The 19,377-nt window shown below is 52.0% G+C and overlaps 1 protein-coding gene across 1 annotated transcript; it reads right to left on the reverse strand.

Moving 5' to 3' along the window:
• Positions 1-472: 472 nt before the first annotated feature.
• Positions 473-15,157, reverse strand: KRT7 (keratin 7). Its single transcript, XM_019724514.2, has 9 exons — positions 14,731-15,157; positions 13,150-13,361; positions 11,026-11,086; positions 9,773-9,868; positions 8,098-8,262; positions 6,918-7,043; positions 4,358-4,578; positions 1,149-1,183; positions 473-773 (listed from the first exon to the last, which is right to left on the reverse strand). The coding sequence occupies exons 1-9, from the start codon at positions 15,052-15,054 to the stop codon at positions 616-618; spliced, it is 1,398 nt and encodes a 465-aa protein (XP_019580073.2). The 5' UTR covers positions 15,055-15,157; the 3' UTR covers positions 473-615.
• Between the last annotated feature and the right edge of the window lie 4,220 nt (positions 15,158-19,377).

A 19,377-nucleotide genomic window follows, 5' to 3' on the forward strand; every position in this document is an offset into this window, starting at 1 on the left:
CAAACACACACTGTCCAGGGCCCCAGGGCCTTGCAGACACAGCACCAGGAAGGGATGAGGGTAGCTGGTCTGAGAGTAGAGAGTTGGCTGGTCCACCTGAAAACTAGGGCCTAAGGAATGTACTCTGGCAGCACACGGGTCGGGGGCGGGGGGTGCAAACAGCCCTCCACCCCCCTCCGCAGGAGAGGACTCCAGTGCCCACGTCCTGGCAGAGCCAGAACTTCCCTGAGTATGTTTGGACTTCTTCAGGAGAGGCGTTGGAATTGACCCCAGCCCATGGCCTCACACTGGATAAGAGCCAGGTTCCTTAGAGCAGCAGCCCCATGTCAGCCAAGCGTTTTCCCAGTCTCCTGCACAAGAGGCCTCTAGTTATCAGGACAGACTCTGTCTTCTCCAGGGCCCCTCCCTCCCCACCCCTTGTCCACCCAAATGAAGCCAGGGTACCAGGTGCCAGGCATGGGCTCACCCAGGCTTCAGAAACAGACTATTTTATTGGAAGCTATTCTGACAGCATTTCTCAGACTGCTTTGCAATCTTGGGACCAGGGATGGGACCAGGAGGGGAGTTCTCCTGTGACTGTGGAGGAGGAGGTCTGGGTCGCCCCATACCCAGGTCTCAGTTGAGGGCACTCCTGCGTGTGGCAGATGTGGTCCTGATGGAATAGGCCTTGAGAGTCCCAGGCCCTCCGTCGCTCAAGAATCTCAGGGCATTGCTGCCCATGGTTCCCCCGAAGGCCAGCCCGCTGCCACCACCGCCAGTGGTATTCACCACAGCTGGGAGTAAGGAGAGGAGGATTCCATTAGCATGAGGCCCACCACCAAGGCGCCCATCCCTACCTTCCTGCCGTAGCAGCCCTTTCCGCCCACCACCACCTCCATGTCCCACCACCCGCAATAGGCCAGCCCGGAAGGAGCCTTGGACAATGCGGGAGGGGAGGTCTGCTCCACACGTGCTCCTTGCCCCACCCTCCCCTCTTGTAAGACTTCCCTGGGATGTTGAGTCTGGCTGGCTGGGAGCTCCAGGGCACCTGGAAGCTATTGAAGGAGGTTGCCGGTCCCCCCCAGGCCAGGCCCTGGGACCAATGCACCATCCTATAGACCCTACCCAGTCTGGACATTACAAGGGGTGAGCCAAAGCCAAGGACTTACAGATGTTCAGGGCTCCCACTCCATTTCCGTCCAACCTGGGGGCAGAGGAGAGACCTGTGAGACCAACTCTTTCCTCAGCGCTGGAGGAGGCCCTCCCAGGCACCCCTCCACCCAGGCCCCAAGCAAGATTGGTGTTCCTTCCTCTGTCCCCACACTTCCAGCCTTCCTTCAACCTTGTTGTAAAATGAGCAAGGAGGAGTGGGGGGCAGGGTTCCCTTAAGCCCTCTTACCTACTGGCTACCTGACCTTGGGAAGGTCTCAGAGCCTCTATTTCCTCACCTATAAATAGGGCTTAATTTAGTACCCACCTCACCAGGTTTTTTGGGAGGGTTCAATGACATAATTTCCCTAAAGCCCTGGGCACACAGGATTCGGTCAATGGTAGCCACACTCATTATTATGTAGAGAGCTGCCTCCCTGAACCAGACCATGAAATCCTCAAAGTGGGCTGTAGCTTACAGACTCCTATATCTCCAGCCCCCAGCACGAGGTCAGGCATGCACTAATGAATATGTGTTGAAATAATTACTGTATTGTTGACTGAGTGAATGCAGCTCCAGCTGGGACTGAGGAGGGAATGGGGGTGGCTTTAAGCAGCCTGTGGGGCTGAAACACGTCTTGCACCGGAAATTAAAAATCCATCCAAGACAGCTGGGTGTGTTTGCTTTGTGACGCACAGCCCCATTGTCACCAAACCCTTGGCCTCGAGGATGAGTTTACTCTGCATGGGGGAGGGTACACCTTGCGTTGTGGAGGGAATGAGAAGAGACCACTGGCTCAGCATCTAGGCCCTTTGTTCAAATGGCCTCAGCAAGTCTGGGATCCCGTTGCTGGCAGTGCATTGGGGGGAGAGAAAGAGGGGAGCCAGGCTGCAATCAGGCAGCAATTGCATATAAGAATTTCTGGTACAAAGCCTAAAGAACTCAAAAGGAAGGGATTTGAATATCTCAGGCTCTAGTGGCTTCTGTGATTTTTCTTTTGTCACCCTAAATAAATATTTTTGTGCCTAATTTTATATCTGTAACTTTGTATTCTTAAAAAAAAATTTTAATGGCCACGGGGTTTTGAAAATTAATTTGGGGAACGTAATCAATAATGTAAAGATGTTGTAGGGTATCCGATGGACACGTGTCCCATTTGGGAGACCACCTCAGGGATGATGTAGATGCCTGATCTCTGCACTGTACACCTGAAGCTGAGCAATACTGAATGCCAACTATAATTCTATATAAATATATACATATGTATGTATATTTATATATTTGTATGTATATGGTTACAGGAAGCGGAGTACAGCATTAGGAATAGAGACAGTGGAAATGTAATGGCTCCGTGCGATGTCAGAGGGATAGTGGATAGGGGGCAGGGGTTCACACAGTGTGAGGGATATAAATGATAAACGTCTAAGCTTTGCTTTGTCTTGTGCACCTGAAACTAATAAAAATTTTTAAAAAAATTTTAAAAGACCCTCCATCCAAATTGTGTGAGTTTCTAAAACCGTAAGTCCTAGACCGGCCCCTGGGAAGGGCTGAGGGGGTAAAGGATAAAAACAAGGTGTCCATCTCAATGTCCCCTAAGTGGTGGAGAGAGAATAGTCTCCTCTCAGAGAACCAGGATAGGCTCCTGTGATAGCAACCTGGGTTTATACGAGGCTTTCCGGGGGAATGTCTCTGCCTGCTGTATGACCTTGGGCATACCACTCACATCCGTGAGCGTTAGCCCCATCAGCCCACAGGAGAAAGTGGATCAGGCCCCACTCTGTCCCCCAGTTATGATTCTATGAGGAAAAGAGGCCCAGGATATGTGTTCCCAAGAAGTGGGGCTCCTGTACCCACAGTGGAGGAGGGCACAGAGACAGGCATCGTGGCTGGGACAGTTGGGCCCAGGGGCTGCCCTGTGCCCCAGATCAGCTGCTCTCAATCTTCCCAGAGAGCTTTGGTGTTCAATTCCTCATCACACAGAAACTAGGGGCCAACTTTCCTCTTCCTTCCCACCTCTCTTTCCAGACTGATTTCAGCATTCAGCACCGCCCCCAGTGCTCCCCTGTTCCCCAACTCCTTCCTCTCCACTCCATTCGTCCCCATCTTCTCTCACCAGCCCTCTGGAATAATACTCAGAAAGAAAAACAAAGTTCTGTGTGAACTCAGCATTTTATAAATCCTAACTACTAGTCTCCAAGTGCTTCCTTTGCAGATATTTTGTCTCCTCAACCCCTCTGCAAGCTCCCTGAGGGCAGAAACATGTCTTACATATTATCTTTCTCTGTGTTGGATTCCAACAAGCCAAGCCATGAGTTCTACTTCCAGGCCTTTGCCCTCTCAGCTTCTCCAAATCCTAACCTTCCCCCAAGGCACAACTCTACAGCCTGTCTGTTGACTGAACGAATCACCCAACCTATCAAGGTGAGACTGAAGGCCCAACTTCATGGACACAGAGTCCATGTCTTTCGTGAAGAACTCCCTAAAAGATTAACCCATCCCAGCCTCCTCTAAGGCTGCAGGTAAGTATGCAAATATCTCTGGGGACAGAGGGAAATTAACCTGCTTCATCACATTCAGTCAATACCACGTGACTTAGCACTTTCTATAGTGAGAAGCAGCCTGGCATTATGGAAGATACTTGAACCAGGAATCAGCAGAATTCGACTGCACACCAGCCCGGTCCACACAATTAATAAAACTGAACCACAGTTTCTCGTCTGTACCAACAATGCCTGACCTGCTAACTTGAATGTGCTCTATGGATCAAACACGATGACCCTGCTGACGACCACACACATGAAGGGGCTGCTATTACTTCAACTCTCCCACTGTGCTTTACACCACATGGTCTAGAAAAGGGGTGTCCAAACTTTTTTCAACGTTTTTCACCAGGGCCATATTAGGTAAAATACACAAACAGCCGGGCCACTCACTCGAGGTGAAGTATGTATAGCCTCACCTGGTTTATTTAAGTAAACTAAATATATTTTTGGAATTTGCTGTGGGCCGATAAAAAGTGGATCGCGGGCTGCAGTTTGGACACCCCTGGTCTAGAAGGGCAAAGTCTCATCAAGGGCAGAGAAGTAAGCATCAGCTGTGCCCTCCCTGCACCTCTCACCCAGTGCCCTGCCGAAGAGTGGACACAGGAAATGCTTGTTGATGGATGAATGCCAGGTCCCAGCCCCACTGAGCCCCAGAAGGATCCCTTTCCGGCTTCCGTGACCTCACCGGCTCTCCTCGCCCTCCAGCAGCTTCCTGTAGGTGGCAATCTCGATATCCAGGGCCAGCTTGACGTTCATGAGCTCCTGGTACTCGCGCAGCTGCCGGACCATGTCCTGCTTGGCTCGCTGCAGGGCGGCCTCCAGCTCCTCTTGCTTGGCACGTGCATCCTTGAGTGCCAGCTCCCCACGCTCCTCAGCCTCAGCGATGGTGGCCTCCAGTTTGGCATGCTGTGGGCGGTAGAGGAGCTGTGATGTGGGGGCAGGCCTCACCAGCCTCTGCCTTCCTGCCTTCCCATCCTGCAGCAAGCACCTGGGCAACTTGTTTCCGGGGCTTCATTGGCACCAGCCAACTTCCCCAAACACTGGAGGATCCCAAGGGTTAAAAACATAGGTTCTGATACCCAATGCCTAGGTTCCAATTCTGTCCCTACCACTTCCTAGTTATGTGATCTTGGATGAATCAACCCTTCTAAGCCAAAGTCTCCTCTTTTCTAAAATAACAATAATCAGTGTCTACCTCATGAAGGTATTCTGAGAACTAAATGAGGTAATACCCAAGTCCTTGAGACAGTGTCTAGCATACAGTAAGTACTTAATAAATGCTATTATGATTACTATTTGATTACTATTATTAATAAATGCTATTACGATTTACAAATAAATGCCCAGCTCCCCAGCCCCAAGCTGGAGGAACTCCAAATCATGGGCGCCTAGATGAGCCCTCAGAGTTCAGGTAGCTGGGAAGAACAAAAAATCACCTTCGAAACAGGAACCAGTTTGGAACAGGCCTAGAACAGGGGGACTTGGAGCACAGAGTCATTGCTTGGAACCCCCAGACCCGAAATGCATGACCAACTGCCCCCAGGTTTGGGAGGGGTGATCAGATTCATGATGGACCTAAGCAACAGCTGCCACTTCCTGCCTGTGGCTCCACCCCTACCCCCAGGAGTCTGTCTGGTCCCAGGTCTCATTTTGTCAGCTCAGAGGGCCCCATCCCCATCCCCTAGCCCAGTTCTCCTCCTCTTTCTCACTGACCATTCCCTGCCCTTAGAGCCTCTCCTCTCACTCAGCGCATGCGCTCTGCCTCTCTTCCCAGCCCCGCTAACCCTCCCCGGGAGGCCCTCTGATACTCTTCTGCCCCTTGTCCACCTGTCAGTGTCCTTCTTGTCACACTGATGCCCCCTTGGCTAGGCCTATCCCATTGCCTTTGGGCCCCTCAACGGGGACAGACACCCCAACAATGGGGCCTGGCTCTGCCCTGCTGTGTGAGAAGCTACCCAGATGTGGTGAAAACTGCAGGGATTGGGCAACCGCCGTTCATTATTCTGTGCCTCCCCTCCAACCTGGAAACTAGTTGCTTCATGGGTGATTCAGGGCCCTGTATCTTTGCCAGGAGGCAGTCTCTGCCCTCACGTCAACAAAACCACAGTTCTCTGAGGGGAAGGAATTTCTGGACAAATCACCCCACATCGCATTCCCCCACCTTATCTGGAAGTTAGCTCTCTGAAACTGCCGCACAAGTCACCTTCCCTCCCTCCCACGGCAGACACTTGCTCAGGCTTAGCTGCCCCACCCACCCACATGCCTCAGCCAGGGCTTGGGAGGACCCTTGGGTGGAACAACGCCACCCATGCCAGCTTCACAGCACATGCTCCCATCAGTCTGTCCTCTGAGACCTGCGCCCCCACCATGCATCCGGTGCTAGGAAGGGAGGATCAGTGAACCAGACAGATGGGGTCTCTGCTCTTAAGGCATTTCTTTTATTTTTTTTTAGGGGGGGAATAAATACTTAATAAGACAGAACATTGTAGATAGTGATAGGTACTTCAGAGAACTTCAGACAGACTGCTGATAGAGTAGCTAGGTGGTTGAGGGAGCCATCTCTGAAGTCTTTTATCCTATTCCCCAGGGATAGGAAAGGGACAGCCATGTGCCATGTACAAAGCTGGGAGAACCACATTCCAGGTAGAGGGAACACTGAGTGCAAAGGCCCTGAAGCATGAAGATGCTTGGCAAACGCAAGGTACAGGAAGCAGGCTAGTACGGCCGAAGCGCAGTGAGTGAGGGAGTGGTGGGAAGTGAGGTCCAGGCTGGGACAGGGTCTTATCAGCCAGAGTAAAGGTTTCTGCTAGCTGCTGTCCACACACACACACACACACACACACACACACCAACGCTCACCACAGCTGTGAGCTCCCAGGTATACAGCACATTGCACCCAGAGCTAGGTGCAAGGAGAGTGCTCAGTACCAATTTGGTAATGAACGGTGGTTCTTCTCTGGCTGGCCAGCCTGAGGCTCCTTCCACAGGCTCTATGCCCAAATAAGACGCCTCTCCTCCCTTCGGCCTGAGCCAGGACCTGGCCAAGAACATTCCGTCCTGGAGATCTCCCAAGTGGGGGGCCTGAGAGACTTGAGCTGCACTACCCTCAGCCCCCAGGGCTGGAGGTGGGGGCTGGGGTCAGGGCTGACAACCCTGGCCCCAGCCTCCTGCTGCTCATTCTCAGCTGGCTGCCCTGCACGTGCCCCAAGAAATAGGAAGGAGCGAGGAGGAGGGCTTGTGCCTACCTGATTCTTGATGCTGTCAATCTCAGCCTGCAGCCTCTGGATAGCCCGGTTCGTCTCCGCAATCTCATTCCTGGTATTCCGAAGGTCATCTCTGTGCTTCCCAGCCTGGGCCTGGAGGGTCTCAAACTGGAGGGGCCATACAGAGAAGTATGGCAGGGGGAGGGCAATAATTACAGGTGACTCATCCCTCTCCCCACCCAAGGAAGACCCAAGGTTCTAAGTGGCAAGACCTCCCAGCTTATCCTCCCAGGGAGGGACAGTCTGACTCGAAGCAACCCTTGCCCAATGCCAGGAGTCCAGACATTAGGCAGTGGGGCGGGGCAGGGGCTCGATTTCCTCCCAGTCAGGTCAGGGAGGACAAGTATGTCTCCTGAGGCCTCGCCCCATTGATCCTGGGGTTCTTCTCACTCTCATGATGTCCTAGTGCTGGAGAATCACTGGAAGTCCAACACCCTCACCTGTAAGCACCCCCCTCCTCAGTACCACCCATTTCACAGACGACAAGACTGAGTCCCAGGGACTGAAGGCACTGCCCAAGGATCGTACAGCAAGTCTGAGCACTGGTCCCCTTGTTGGCATATGTGTGTTCTCACCCGTGCACCATGGATGACTCCCTATCTGTGCAGAGATAGCTCTCTATGCTGCTTTAAACCCTGCCTTAAGTTCCCTCCCCCCGCACCCCCACCCATGCCCACAGCACCTGCACAGTCAGCTGCTCTGGCTCCACGCAACACCTGGTCTGGAGCCCTAGGACACAAGATCTAGTCCCTGCTCTTCCATCTACAGCTGTGTAGTTAAGCAAATTACTTAGCCTCTCCATGCCTCAGTTTCCTCATCTGTAAAATGGGGATAATAACAGCCTACCTAATAGGGCTGTTCTGTGGGTTAAATGAGTCAATACAGATAAAACAACTGAAACACTGCCTGGCACTATGAATATTTGCCAAAATTTAGCTATTGTAATTATTAATCCATGTCCACTTCCTCTGCCCTGCTCCCCCACCGGAGCAGGGCCCTCGCCTTCACATCCTCTTCTTCCCAGGACATGGGAGAGCACCACAGACTTAACCACTGGTCCGTGCCAAAACAGTGGGACCCAGGCCTTCAAGTCTGAAGACAAGGTGAGGAGTGCCACCAAGGACCCTGCAGGAGGAGGAAATGTGCCTCAGTGGCTGCACACCTTGGTCTGGTACCAGGTCTCAGCCTCGGCCCGGCTGCGGTTGGCGATGTCCTCGTACTGGGCCTTGACCTCAGCGATGATGCCGTCCAGGTCCAGGGAGCGGCTGTTGTCCATGGACAGGACCACGGACGTGTCGGAGACCTGGGCCTGCAGCTCTGACAACTCCTGTAGGGACCAGACAGAACGTTGGGCCATGAGGTATGACCCACCCCCATTCCCACGCCCAACCTGGGATTTCCCACACATTAGGGAAAGGAAAAGGGAAGAGGCTGGAGTGGGTATGAGTCACCAGGCAGTGAAGGGGCACAAACCAGCACCTGCTAAACACTTCTGTCCACTCTGGCTCCCTGAAAAGCCCATTAGCAACTTCTCCAGTAAGAGTCTGGTGGGAGTACAGTGGATAAAGGGGTGACAGGGTATGGTGAGCTGTGATGACACCTGCTGTGAGGTGCAGCTGCTGGAGCATGAGCTCTACTGCAAAGGGGACCGCTAGAGGCGGGTAAGATAAGTCATATTCTGCCCTGTAACAGAACACTCTGCAGCCTTTAAGACTGGTGGAATGGCTGTATTTACGGACAGGGAAATATATCCATACATACTGTTACATGAACAGTACTGCTCATGTAAGAGTATATATGGAAACAGAAACAGAAACATATACTGTTTTATTAAAGGATATGTTTCTATACCTCTCTGTGTATATATGCACAGAATAAGTCTGAAAAGGTAGATACCAAGATGATAACAGCAGGTATAGGTGCCCTGTTTTCAATTTTATGCTTTACTTAATTTTCTGAGATTTTTTTGCAAAGAGTATGTATTTCTTTCATAATAAGAAAAGAATCATATATACATTTATATAACCACATATATATACATATACACATGTGCACGTGCGTACATATATGTGACAGACATGTGAACACCTGCACTGAGATTAGAAATGCCCAAGGCAAGCCTCAAGGACCCAGGCCCTGACACTAACTCATGTGGAAATTCGCTCTGAGGGGCTCATGGAGGCTGGGTGTTCAGGCAAAGACTAGTCTGAATTGAGAACTGAACATTGTACTTAGCCTCACCTGTAATTATGTCCCCGACCAGTGCTTCCAGATGACTGGCCTCCCAATCTTCTGCCTAAAGCCAGAGCCTCACACTGATGGGAGTGGAGACGATTTGAAGTCCCATGAGAGAAAGAGCTAGAAGCCCAGGGCAGAGCAAGGGTGAAAGGAGAGAATGAGATAGAGGAGACAGAAAGACAGAGTGGCTGCTTCGTGGGTGGCCTCCCACCCAGTCCCCTGGGTGGAAACTCTCAGGCACTGCAGTCTCTTGTCTCAGACTCCCCTGCCCGCCCACCCAGCCCACCTGTGAACTCCGTCACAGCCCGGGATTCTGTGACCTCCTCCTGGCTCCTTTTGGCCCCTCCCAATCCCACTTCCAGACAAATGGTCATTCCATGTCTCTGGAAGGCCAATCCTGACTGACCCTCCCCTGCTCTGCGGCTGTCAGCTCCTCCTAAATTCCCTGCCCATCATGGATTTTTGAGTCCAGAAAGGATAAAGGCACCCCTACCCACTCAACACACATCCAGACAGACCCAGAGGCAGGCAGTGGACCAGATGAACCCCTGATTAGAATACATAGGACGTGACATGTCTCCAACCCCTGACATCCTTACCTTCTCGTATAAGGTCCTTAAGAAGTTGATCTCGTCATTCAAGGCATTCACCTTGCCCTCCAGCTCCACCTTGCTCATGTAGGCAGTGTCCACATCCTGGGAGAGGGACACCGTGTCCTCAGTGCACGAAACATTCAGTAGGGTGGGAGTAAGCCAGCACTGTCCAACCCGCATGGCTAAGTACCACGGCTCTATCGAGAACAGTTTCCCCAGGCTGCCTGAGACGCCCATGGCAGGCAGCTTCCTCCTCTAGACTCTCCCAAGCTGCATGATGGGCATCATCTCTGTGCAGCCCCAGGGCCACAGCTGCCTTCCCAACCCTGGTAGCACGGAAGCCCCAAATCTAGCCCTTTACCAGTTCCTAAAGGCCTTGGCGGTTTGACACACCGCTGGCTCTGCCACGTACTACCTCTGTGACCTTGAACAAATCGCTTTGACTCTGTGAGCCTCAACTTCTCACCAGTCAAATAAGGGAGCATAAAATCATTCAGACTCCAGACACGACTCCCAGAGATGGGAGTATCTCAAGCTTAAACGTGTAACTTGCAGCAAGGATGATTTCAAGGCAGGCAGGCCGCAGATAGCACTGCAGGCTCAGAGGATGTCTGGGCCCCTTCTAGCCACACTTTCCTGTGGTTAAACTCCTATGGGCAGGGCCCATGTTTACCTCTCCCTGACTCTCCAAGGACCCAGCACTCTGGGGCAGGCTGCATTTATGTGGATGGGCCTGCAATATTCAGCTGCTCCGTGTGTGTTGAATCAGAATCTTACATCAAGCCCCTCTAAGATATTTCTAAGGTACTTGACCAGTTCCAACCTCAGCTTGCACATCTCCAGGGATGGGAAAATCATTCTGCCTCAAGGCAGCCCATTCCATTCATTCAAGCAAATATTTCAGGCCTGCCATGAGCCACCCTTGTCTGTAATGAACTGTTCTAACTGTGATAGAGCCCTTCGTTATTTGGGGTTGAAACCTCCCTTTCTAAACTTTATTCTTTAGTATTAATTCTAACGCCTCCAGGCCCAGAAACAAGTCCAGTGACTCACCAGACACACACACACACACGTGGGCATGCACGCTGCACACAAGACAGGCTGTGCTGTCAAGGCCTGGTCTCTCCTCCAAACCCATCACTCCCTTCCTGTAGTCAGACCTTGGCCAGTCCCTCTTGACTGCTCAGGTGAGAGGGACATGTGGTCCCGTCCCATGTATTCAGACAACACACCCCTCATCCCTCCTACCTGCCCCTCACCTTTTTCAGCACCACAAACTCATTCTCAGCAGCCGTGCGCCGGTTAATTTCCTCTTCAAACCTGCAGTGGGGGAGGGGGACATGGTGTCGGAGCAGCTTTGCTTTCATCCCCACTCAGATCCAGGTGTGAAAATCTACCCTGCGTTGCTCTCACCCCCTCCTAATGACAGGCTATGAAACACCAGGTGTCAGCTATGAAACCCAACGTCCCTGACTTTTCCATACGGCTACCCTAAAGCTCTGAGTCTTGGCATGGGATGGAGGGGCATGAGGAATCAGGGAAATTATGTGAATTAAAGGACAAAGGCTGCATCTACTAGGACTAAGAAGGCAAATAATAAAAGCCACACTGATGGACCCCTTCACATGGGGCCGGCACTGTTATGTGCTTCCTGTGCATTAGCTCATTTCATCCTCACAATCTTACAACAATGGTACAATGGTTAGCAGGGCAGGCAATGGAGGCAGAGTAATCGGTCCAGTCACTAAGCTGCTAAGTGGCAAAGCCCAGACTCGAACCCTGGCCGTCTGACTCCAGGCCCAGGCCTTAACCACTGCTTAATCCCACCCCCTGAGCAGGGAAGAAGGGGCCTGAAAGGGAGAAACGTTGTGAAATCAGGACGGGAGTACATAAATTCCCGGAAGAACCAGGTCCCAACTAGGCGGTCTAGTACCCATGCCTCTTTCTCCCAAGGAGCCAGCCCCACCCATAAGAGGACATCAGCAAAGCAAGGCACAGAGCAAGACAGTATGTGGGCGTAACTCCGTTATTTATTTGGGAAATTAAATAAAAAGGTATCAGAAACAGGAACTCAGCAGTGTCCAAGAGCTGGCTGGGGAGCAATAGGAACAATGTGGGGCAACTGCGCTGGGGAGCTGGATACTCCAGCAGACAGAGCGCCTCCAGGAGCCAGACTCCAAAAGCCCCACTCCCTCAGGTCCTATAAAAGAGTTATGGAAATATCCTTGAGGCTGGCTGTCCACCCCTACTACAGCGCTGTGCTGGAGGGTGCATAGATGGGGGCTCACTGGGCAGCTGCACCCAGGGCCCTCCCCTTGCCCTTTCCAGATCCTCCTTCAGCCCCAGCCCTGAGCTCAGCCTGGCTCCACAGGAAAGTGCTCTGTGTGTTTTGGGGAGAGTATATGTCCTCATAAATGCATGTGCACATGACAACCGGGGCTCATTGGTTGCCTCAGGCCTTCCCTGTCCTGCATCTGTCTGGTTCCACCTGCTGTGGGATTTCTCCTGTTGACTTTGCCCTAGGGAAGTAGGGGGTGGGCACTCTCCACGGAGGCCTTTGTTTGTTCTACCTCGTCAGAGCCAGTGTCCCTGCTCCGGCTTAGTCACGCACTTCACAGCACAGAACTCACTCACTGCCCCAGTGCCCTCTTTGCAGGGCCACCAGGGTGGGGCCCGGCCAAGCCTCAAGCTTCGGTTTTTATTCAATGAGACAAGAGAACTCAGTGGGCACTTGAAAGGCCTGTCCTCAAGACCCCCGCCTTTCCAGGCCCTGCACTCCTTGCCCCTACTCAGAGCCTCCTTCCTGGTTCCTAACCAGACAGGCCCTCATCCTCTGCAGTCCCTCCCTTGGCTCACAATGAACATTCTCTCTCCTTGCTTCTCTCCAGCCCAAGTTGGCTCTATGTCTCCTCCTGGGAGTCAGGGCCCAAAATTCAAGTCCCAGCTCTCCCGGTGATCTGCTATGTGATCTGGATCAAGTCCCTGAACCTCTCTGGTCTCTAATTCCTCACCTGAACAAAATAAAGCTGTTCTAGAATAACCTGTGGGGACTGTACAAGTTCTGAAACACATCTGTCATAGGACACCCTATGCCCATCCCTCTCTTGGGGTCTTGGTCAGATACCCAAAGGGAAAAGGGCAGGTCCAGGGCAGGGCGGGGATATTTTACTGGGAGTAAAGACCAGAAGGACTTGGAAACAGCCCCCAGGGAAAAAGAGGGGCTAGGAGAGGCAGGGAATGTGTTAGTCAAGACCCTCCCTTCATGGGTAAGTGTACTGAGCAGCTGCACCCTCTGACCCCTAACCCAGAGGGGACTTGCAGAGGGCTAGCTGGTTGGGAGCACATTGGCATGGATGCCCGCAGGTGGCACTGGGGGGCAGTACTTATTCTTGAAGTCTTCCACAATGTCCTGTGTGCTCCGCAGCTCCACCTCCAGGCGGCCCCCATCCATCTGCAGGGTCTCAAGCTGCTTGCGCAGGCTAGCAATGTGGGCCTCGAAGATGCCTGGGAGGCGGCTGCTCTTGGCCGACTTCTGCTCCTGCAGCAGTGCCCACTTGGTCTCCAGCAGCTTATTCTGCTGCTCCAGAAACCGTACCTGGCAGGGAAATGGAGGAGGAAACTTATGAGAGGCAGACCGTGCCACCCCCAGTGGGTTGGGAGGGTCTCCAGCCACCGGGCAGAGCCCACGCTCCCACAGGCTATTCCCCCAGCCCATGGCCCTCTCATCCAGGAAAACCACCCTGAACAAGCCTCTTCTCCAGGATTCTCTGCCTGGAGTGTCTTCGACTGTGACCGAGGACCTGGTTCAGCCATGGGTCTTCTCCCTCCTGTGCTCCCCATCCCATTACCGCTGATCTTCTCCACCTTCCTCTTTGAAGGGCTTCCCCTTCCTAATCTATGTCCTGGGCCTGATTCGGCCCCCCTCTCTTCCTCCCTCAGTATCCTCTCTCGCCTTCCCCTTTCCTCCAAGAAGTTCTCAGGACAGTTTGCTACAATCTAATCAATGTAAAATGAGCATCTATTATGTGCTGCCCTGGGGTTCAAAAGGTCCCTAAGGAGCACCCAGTATGACTGGGGGTGGGAAGCAAGCCTCCTCAGAACCAGAAACTCAGGGTGGCAGGAACGGGGGCTGCAAACAGTGAGATAGAGCAGTTCAACAGCAGGGGAGGAATCTGGGCCTGGGAGGCCTCAGCAGAACCTGAGGGACGTGTGCAGTCGGAATGGTGAAGGAGAGGACAGGGAGGACCTGGGAAGTGGAGAGCTTACACAAAGGCAGGAGAGGGAAGGCTTGGTCTGCACCTGAGGGAGGAGGCCCTGGCCAGAGGGGCCCAGCTGGGCTAGCCCTTAGTTCCTGGGTCCAGCCCCACTTTGCCCCACTCCTAGACCCACCAGTCAAGTCTGTCCCCCTTTCTCCCAAACCCCACTCTCACTCCCTCAGCCCGCACTCCTCTGGGACCCAAACAGCCAGGGAAAACACCTCCCAAATGGCCGTTCCCCAAGCCCCTCAGTGCCTTCTCCCTGCCCCCACCTGGGCGTTCTCCAAAGGCAAGTATGACCTCAATCACCTCCTACCACCAAAGGGAAGTTGGAGGACCAGGTAGGGTGAGGCAGGTGTGGCCGGGAACCTCCCTCCCTCCCTCCCTCCCTCCCTCTCTCCCTCCCTCCCTCCCTCCCTCCCTCCAGGCCTTTATTTCCAACGTCTGCCTCGGGGTAGACATCGTGGGGGACTCCTCAGTTGGGAAGGGGGTGTCACCCCTACCCCATCTCTGAGTCCACACAGCCCCCTAGCAGAGAAGGGGCCCAGAAAGGAAGGACTTCGTGGCCCTGGCCTCTGGAGCCCCCAACATTGGAGGAAAGAGAGAGCACACCAGTCCTCCCAGCGCTTAGCCCACGAGCAGTCAGGTCTGGGTGGTTACTGCGGCCTGGAGCGTGGCGTGGCTCAGGGCAGGTTGTGGCCGACTCACCTTGTCGATGAAGGAGGCGAACTTGTTGTTGAGGGTCTTGATCTGCTCGCGCTCCTCCTGGCGCACCTGCTGGATGGAGGGGTCTATGTCCACCTGCAGCGGGGCCAGCAAGCTCTGATTGATGGTGACCTGTTGGATGCCGGCGCCCACCGGGCCCCCGTAGGCGGAGTGTATGGCCACGCGCGGCCGCGAGGCGCCCAGGCCGTAGAGGCTGCTGCCTCCGGAGCCACTGGCGCGCACCGAGCTCAAGCGCACCTGGGCGCCGCGCCCTGGGAAGGCTGCGGAGCGCGAGCTGAAGACCTGGTTGCTGAGGCGGGTGGACATGCTGGCTGCACTGGGTTGGACCTAGCAGCAGGCGAGAGGGAGCCGAACTCGCTGACCTCAGGAGGGACTCGGCCGGCCGCTTTTATCCGCTAGGCGCTGGCCGATCGGCTTACACAAGTAGGGGCGGGGCTGGCCACCTGCCACCTTTCTCTGCACCCCTCTCGGGCCCCTCCCCGGGCAGCGCTTCCGCCCTCCGCACCTCCCACCCCGCGGAGGACCGGCTTTCGGTCCAAACCGGAACAGTCAGGAATGGGAAGTCCGACCGTAGTACCCCAGCGCCCCTGATACTGGCGGACGCAGAGCTGTGGTAGAAAGCGGCCAGAGCCCATCTGAACCAGGCTCAGTCAGGGAAGGCTTCCTGGAGCAGGCTTGGGGGATGGATGAAGAATATCCAGATTCCTGAGGCCAGAACAGAGCGATTAAGCAGTAAAACATTGACTGAAGCGGTCGACAAAAATGTTCTAGTCCAGGAGTCAGCCCCCAGCCCCTCTCCCAGACAACTGAAAGCCAGACAGGCATTCCTGGACAGCCTCCCTGCCCCCAAGTGCAGCTCCTCCTTAAGAGATGAGGTCAGTTCTTGAGCTATCTATCCCCAGAGTGGGCCTGCCCTAGCTGGATTCCCTGGCCATATGACCCTACACCTCATCTCTACAGAGAAACTAGGCTGAGTGGGGTATGACCCCACTTCTCACCCCTCTTCTCCACATCCAGTAGGCACGTGAAGTCCAGAGGCCTGTGAGAATGGTTACCTTAGGCCTGAGCTTCCCCCACTCCTAAATCACATTCCTGTCCACTTATTTCATTTGTCCCTGTAGAAGGGGACACCTGTGTGTATTTGGGACACTTTGTGGATGTCTGTACACTTCTGTGAGGCTTTGCTGCATGCACACCCTACATGTGTATAAGCTGTGCGCATGTCTGTGAATGTTGATATGCAAGTGGGAGTCTGTGGTCAGGGGGAGAGTGTGTCTGTGGATACACAATTGCACACTTGTGCTTACATCAGCACTGAAACACTCCTCCTCATCCCCCCACCCCTGCCATTTTTCTGTTCAAAGGTCCCCTGAGCCATGGTTTCTTCACCAGAGATGAAATCCCCACGTTTCTAGGGTAGGGGGAGCTGGGAGGACACTGCAAAGGAGCAAAGGTCTGTGGGCTTTTCAGGCCCAGGTCTCAGCCTGCCCTTGAGCAGTATTTCCCCGTTCCAAGGCCTGCCCGGTATCCACCCCTGGGGCTTTCCATCCCCTCTTTGAAGCATTCCTGGCCGCTCCAGCCCTTGCTAGTCTCCTCCTCTCTCTGCATTCACAGGTCAGCACCATAAGCCCACTCGGTGCCAGGCTGCACACACAAACACCCTCTGGAGGCTTCACAAGAAGCTGTCAAGATAGAAAGCCCAAGGATTAAATGCCTGCCCCTCAAGAGTGCACACTCTAGAGGCTGGCCTGGTGGCTCAGGCGGTTAGAGCTCCATGCTCCTAACTCCAAAGGCTGCCGGTTCGATTCCCACATGGGCCAGTGGGCTCTCAGCCACAAGGTTGCCAGTTCGACTCCTCGAGTCCCGCAAGGGATGGTGGGCAGTGCCCCCTGCAACTAAAGATTGAACACGGCACCTTGAGCTGAGCTGCCGTTGAGCTCCTGGATGGCTCAGTTGGTTGGAGTGCGTCCTCTCACCCACAAGGTTGCCAGTTTCTCCTGCAAGGGATGGTGGGCTGCGCCCCCTGCAACTAGCAATGGCAACTGAACCTGGAGCTGAACTGTGCCCTCCACAACTAAGACTGAAAGGACAACAACTTGAAGCTGAACCGCACCCTCTACAACTAAGATTGGGGGGAAACGACTTGACTTGGAAAGAGGTCCTGGAAGTACACACTGTTCCCCAATAAACTCCTGTTCCCCTTCCCCAATAAAATGTTTTTAAAAAAAAAAAAAGAGTGCACACTCTAGTGGTTCATCTAAACTCAGCCTCCCACCCCAGCCCATGCGTCTGCTGGCCTCACAACAGAGACCATTCTAGGAGATTCTGGGCAGAATCTAGAAACCAGTAAACCCACAAAACCTTTGCCTACACCATCTTCGTAGTATTCTGTCACACACACACACACACACACACACACACACACCTGCCAAGCACACGTTCACTTGTCCTCCCACTCCCCATCTGGCTTTCTCTGCACCCTCTGTAACCCCGCTATGAACAAACAAGCAGCCCCAGGTCCTCAGCCCCGCTTGGCTTCACTAAATCTGCCCAAATACTGCGGTCCCACGGCCCTGGCGGGTGGAACTGGCTACTGCTCTCCGGAGAGGAGAGGGAGACATGATTTTTGGCTCCTTCTGCACTTTCTCATTGTCCATCCCCTAAAATACAACCTCGATTCCTAAAGAAGAAAAAAAGGCATGATTTGTTTTTTATTGCAATCTTGCAATTCAAATGCTTGTGATCATAAAAGCCTGAGGAAAAGAGTGAAGAAATAAAATGGAGTCACTACGGTCAAGCTGCTAAATTATTAAAATCAAGTAGGCTGACGCATGAAGAAATGATTCTGTGCTTGCTTTAACCAGCCTGGGAACTCAAGCTTTTGAACTTTCAGTTGTGCGCCAGCACCTAAATTCCAAGGTAAACCTCGGAAGGACTTAAAGAAAGAACGTTCCTATACTGAAGATGTGTATATCTCTTATAGATAACCACTTGTCATGCTAAGGAAAGAATGTTCCATTATCCAGACCACCAGATACCTGCAAGATTATGCAAGCCAAACACAGGCTAACAATGCAGGACTGACTCTTTTTTTTCCAAACGTGTGCTTTTTACTAGAAAAACTCTCAAACTTTTCTTTCTCCTTCGGGACACTCTGGATATTGCCTTGTTGTGTTTCCGATTTACAAACCTAAGACACTTGTGTAAATGTAATTTATTTCTAGCCAAAGCCTTCTGACTCTTTTGAGCTCATTCAACAAGCCACTTAACATTTCAGCATGAGATGTAATGCTTAAAAAAAAAAAAAGTCAAATGATATGTCAAAATATAATAAATGGAGCTACTTTAAAATGGAGCCAGAGCTGCCATGCCAGAGGAACTGCCTTGTACGTCTAATGCCTCAAATCTTTGGAATGTTAAAACAGGGAAAAATAACCTCTGGACTGAGACTAAAGCAACCTGAAGCCCCAAAGAACTGTTTGCAAAGATAACAAGAAAGAAAATATTATGACTACCGGACAGATGACCACCAGACTGCAAATTAAAAACATTTTTACAATTAGCATCACTATGTTATGTTATCTGCAACGATAGTAATGCCTTCTTTCTAGTGATGTAATTGTTCCCCTTCTCTTTCTCATAAATACCCATTGTGTTTTTCTCCTAATCAGAACGCTTTTGGTCTCCTGCCTGAATCAGTGTGTCCCAAATAGCTCTTCTTATTGACTTCAAGTAAATGCTTGTTGCCTCACACTTTGAAAGGTTTTTAGTTTTTAGATGCAAGACAGGAAGAACATATATGACGGCCAACAGGCTACTTTCCTAAATAGATGAATCAAAAAACAAACAAAAAACAAGTGCAACAGAAAAGTGAGCAACAGACATGAAAAATAGGAACTATTGATTACATAGTGCTTACTTTATATGTCCCTGACACTGTTTTAAGCATTTTGCATCTATCTATTCACCGGTTTAGTTCTCAAATTAACCCTAAAGCATAGTGTGTGTTATTATCCCCATTTTAAGCGAGGGAACTGAGGCACAACAAATTTAAGGAAATGGCCCAAGGTCACATGGATAGTATGTAGAGAAACCAGGATTTGAACCTTGGCAGTTTGGGCCTCTAGATTACTTTCAGAAAAGGAAAAGAAAGGAAAACCATTAAATAGCAAATAAGAAAAAAAATGCTCAACCTCACTCAAAGAAATACAACAAGAATAGCAATGAAAAGCCATTTTCACCTGTCAGGTTGTCAAAGACTAAAAAGTTTGATAACAGTATTAACGGGTGTATGGGTAATTGAAAGTTTTGTCCTTTGTGGGGTCATTGATCGGTGCGTCCTCTTTCAAGGGCAAGTTGGCAATAACTATCAGAATTAAAGACGTTTGTCCTTAACCTCAATAAACAAAACAAATAAAACAAATACAGTGGTCCTTAACCAAGTACTTCCACTGCCAGAAACTTATCCTAGATGTTCTAACCAAAAGTGCGCACATAAGAGTTATGTGTGGTCTCTGCTGCTGTTATATTAGTGAAAAACAGGAAACAACGTATATGCCTGTTGATGGGAAATGATTAAATGAATTGAGCTACACACATTCAGAGGAATGCTATTTATGAAAAGAATAA

The sequence above is a fragment of the Rhinolophus sinicus genome, linkage group LG02 (genome assembly GCF_036562045.2).
Source record: "Rhinolophus sinicus isolate RSC01 linkage group LG02, ASM3656204v1, whole genome shotgun sequence".
In the NCBI taxonomy this organism is placed as follows: Eukaryota; Metazoa; Chordata; class Mammalia; order Chiroptera; family Rhinolophidae; genus Rhinolophus; species Rhinolophus sinicus.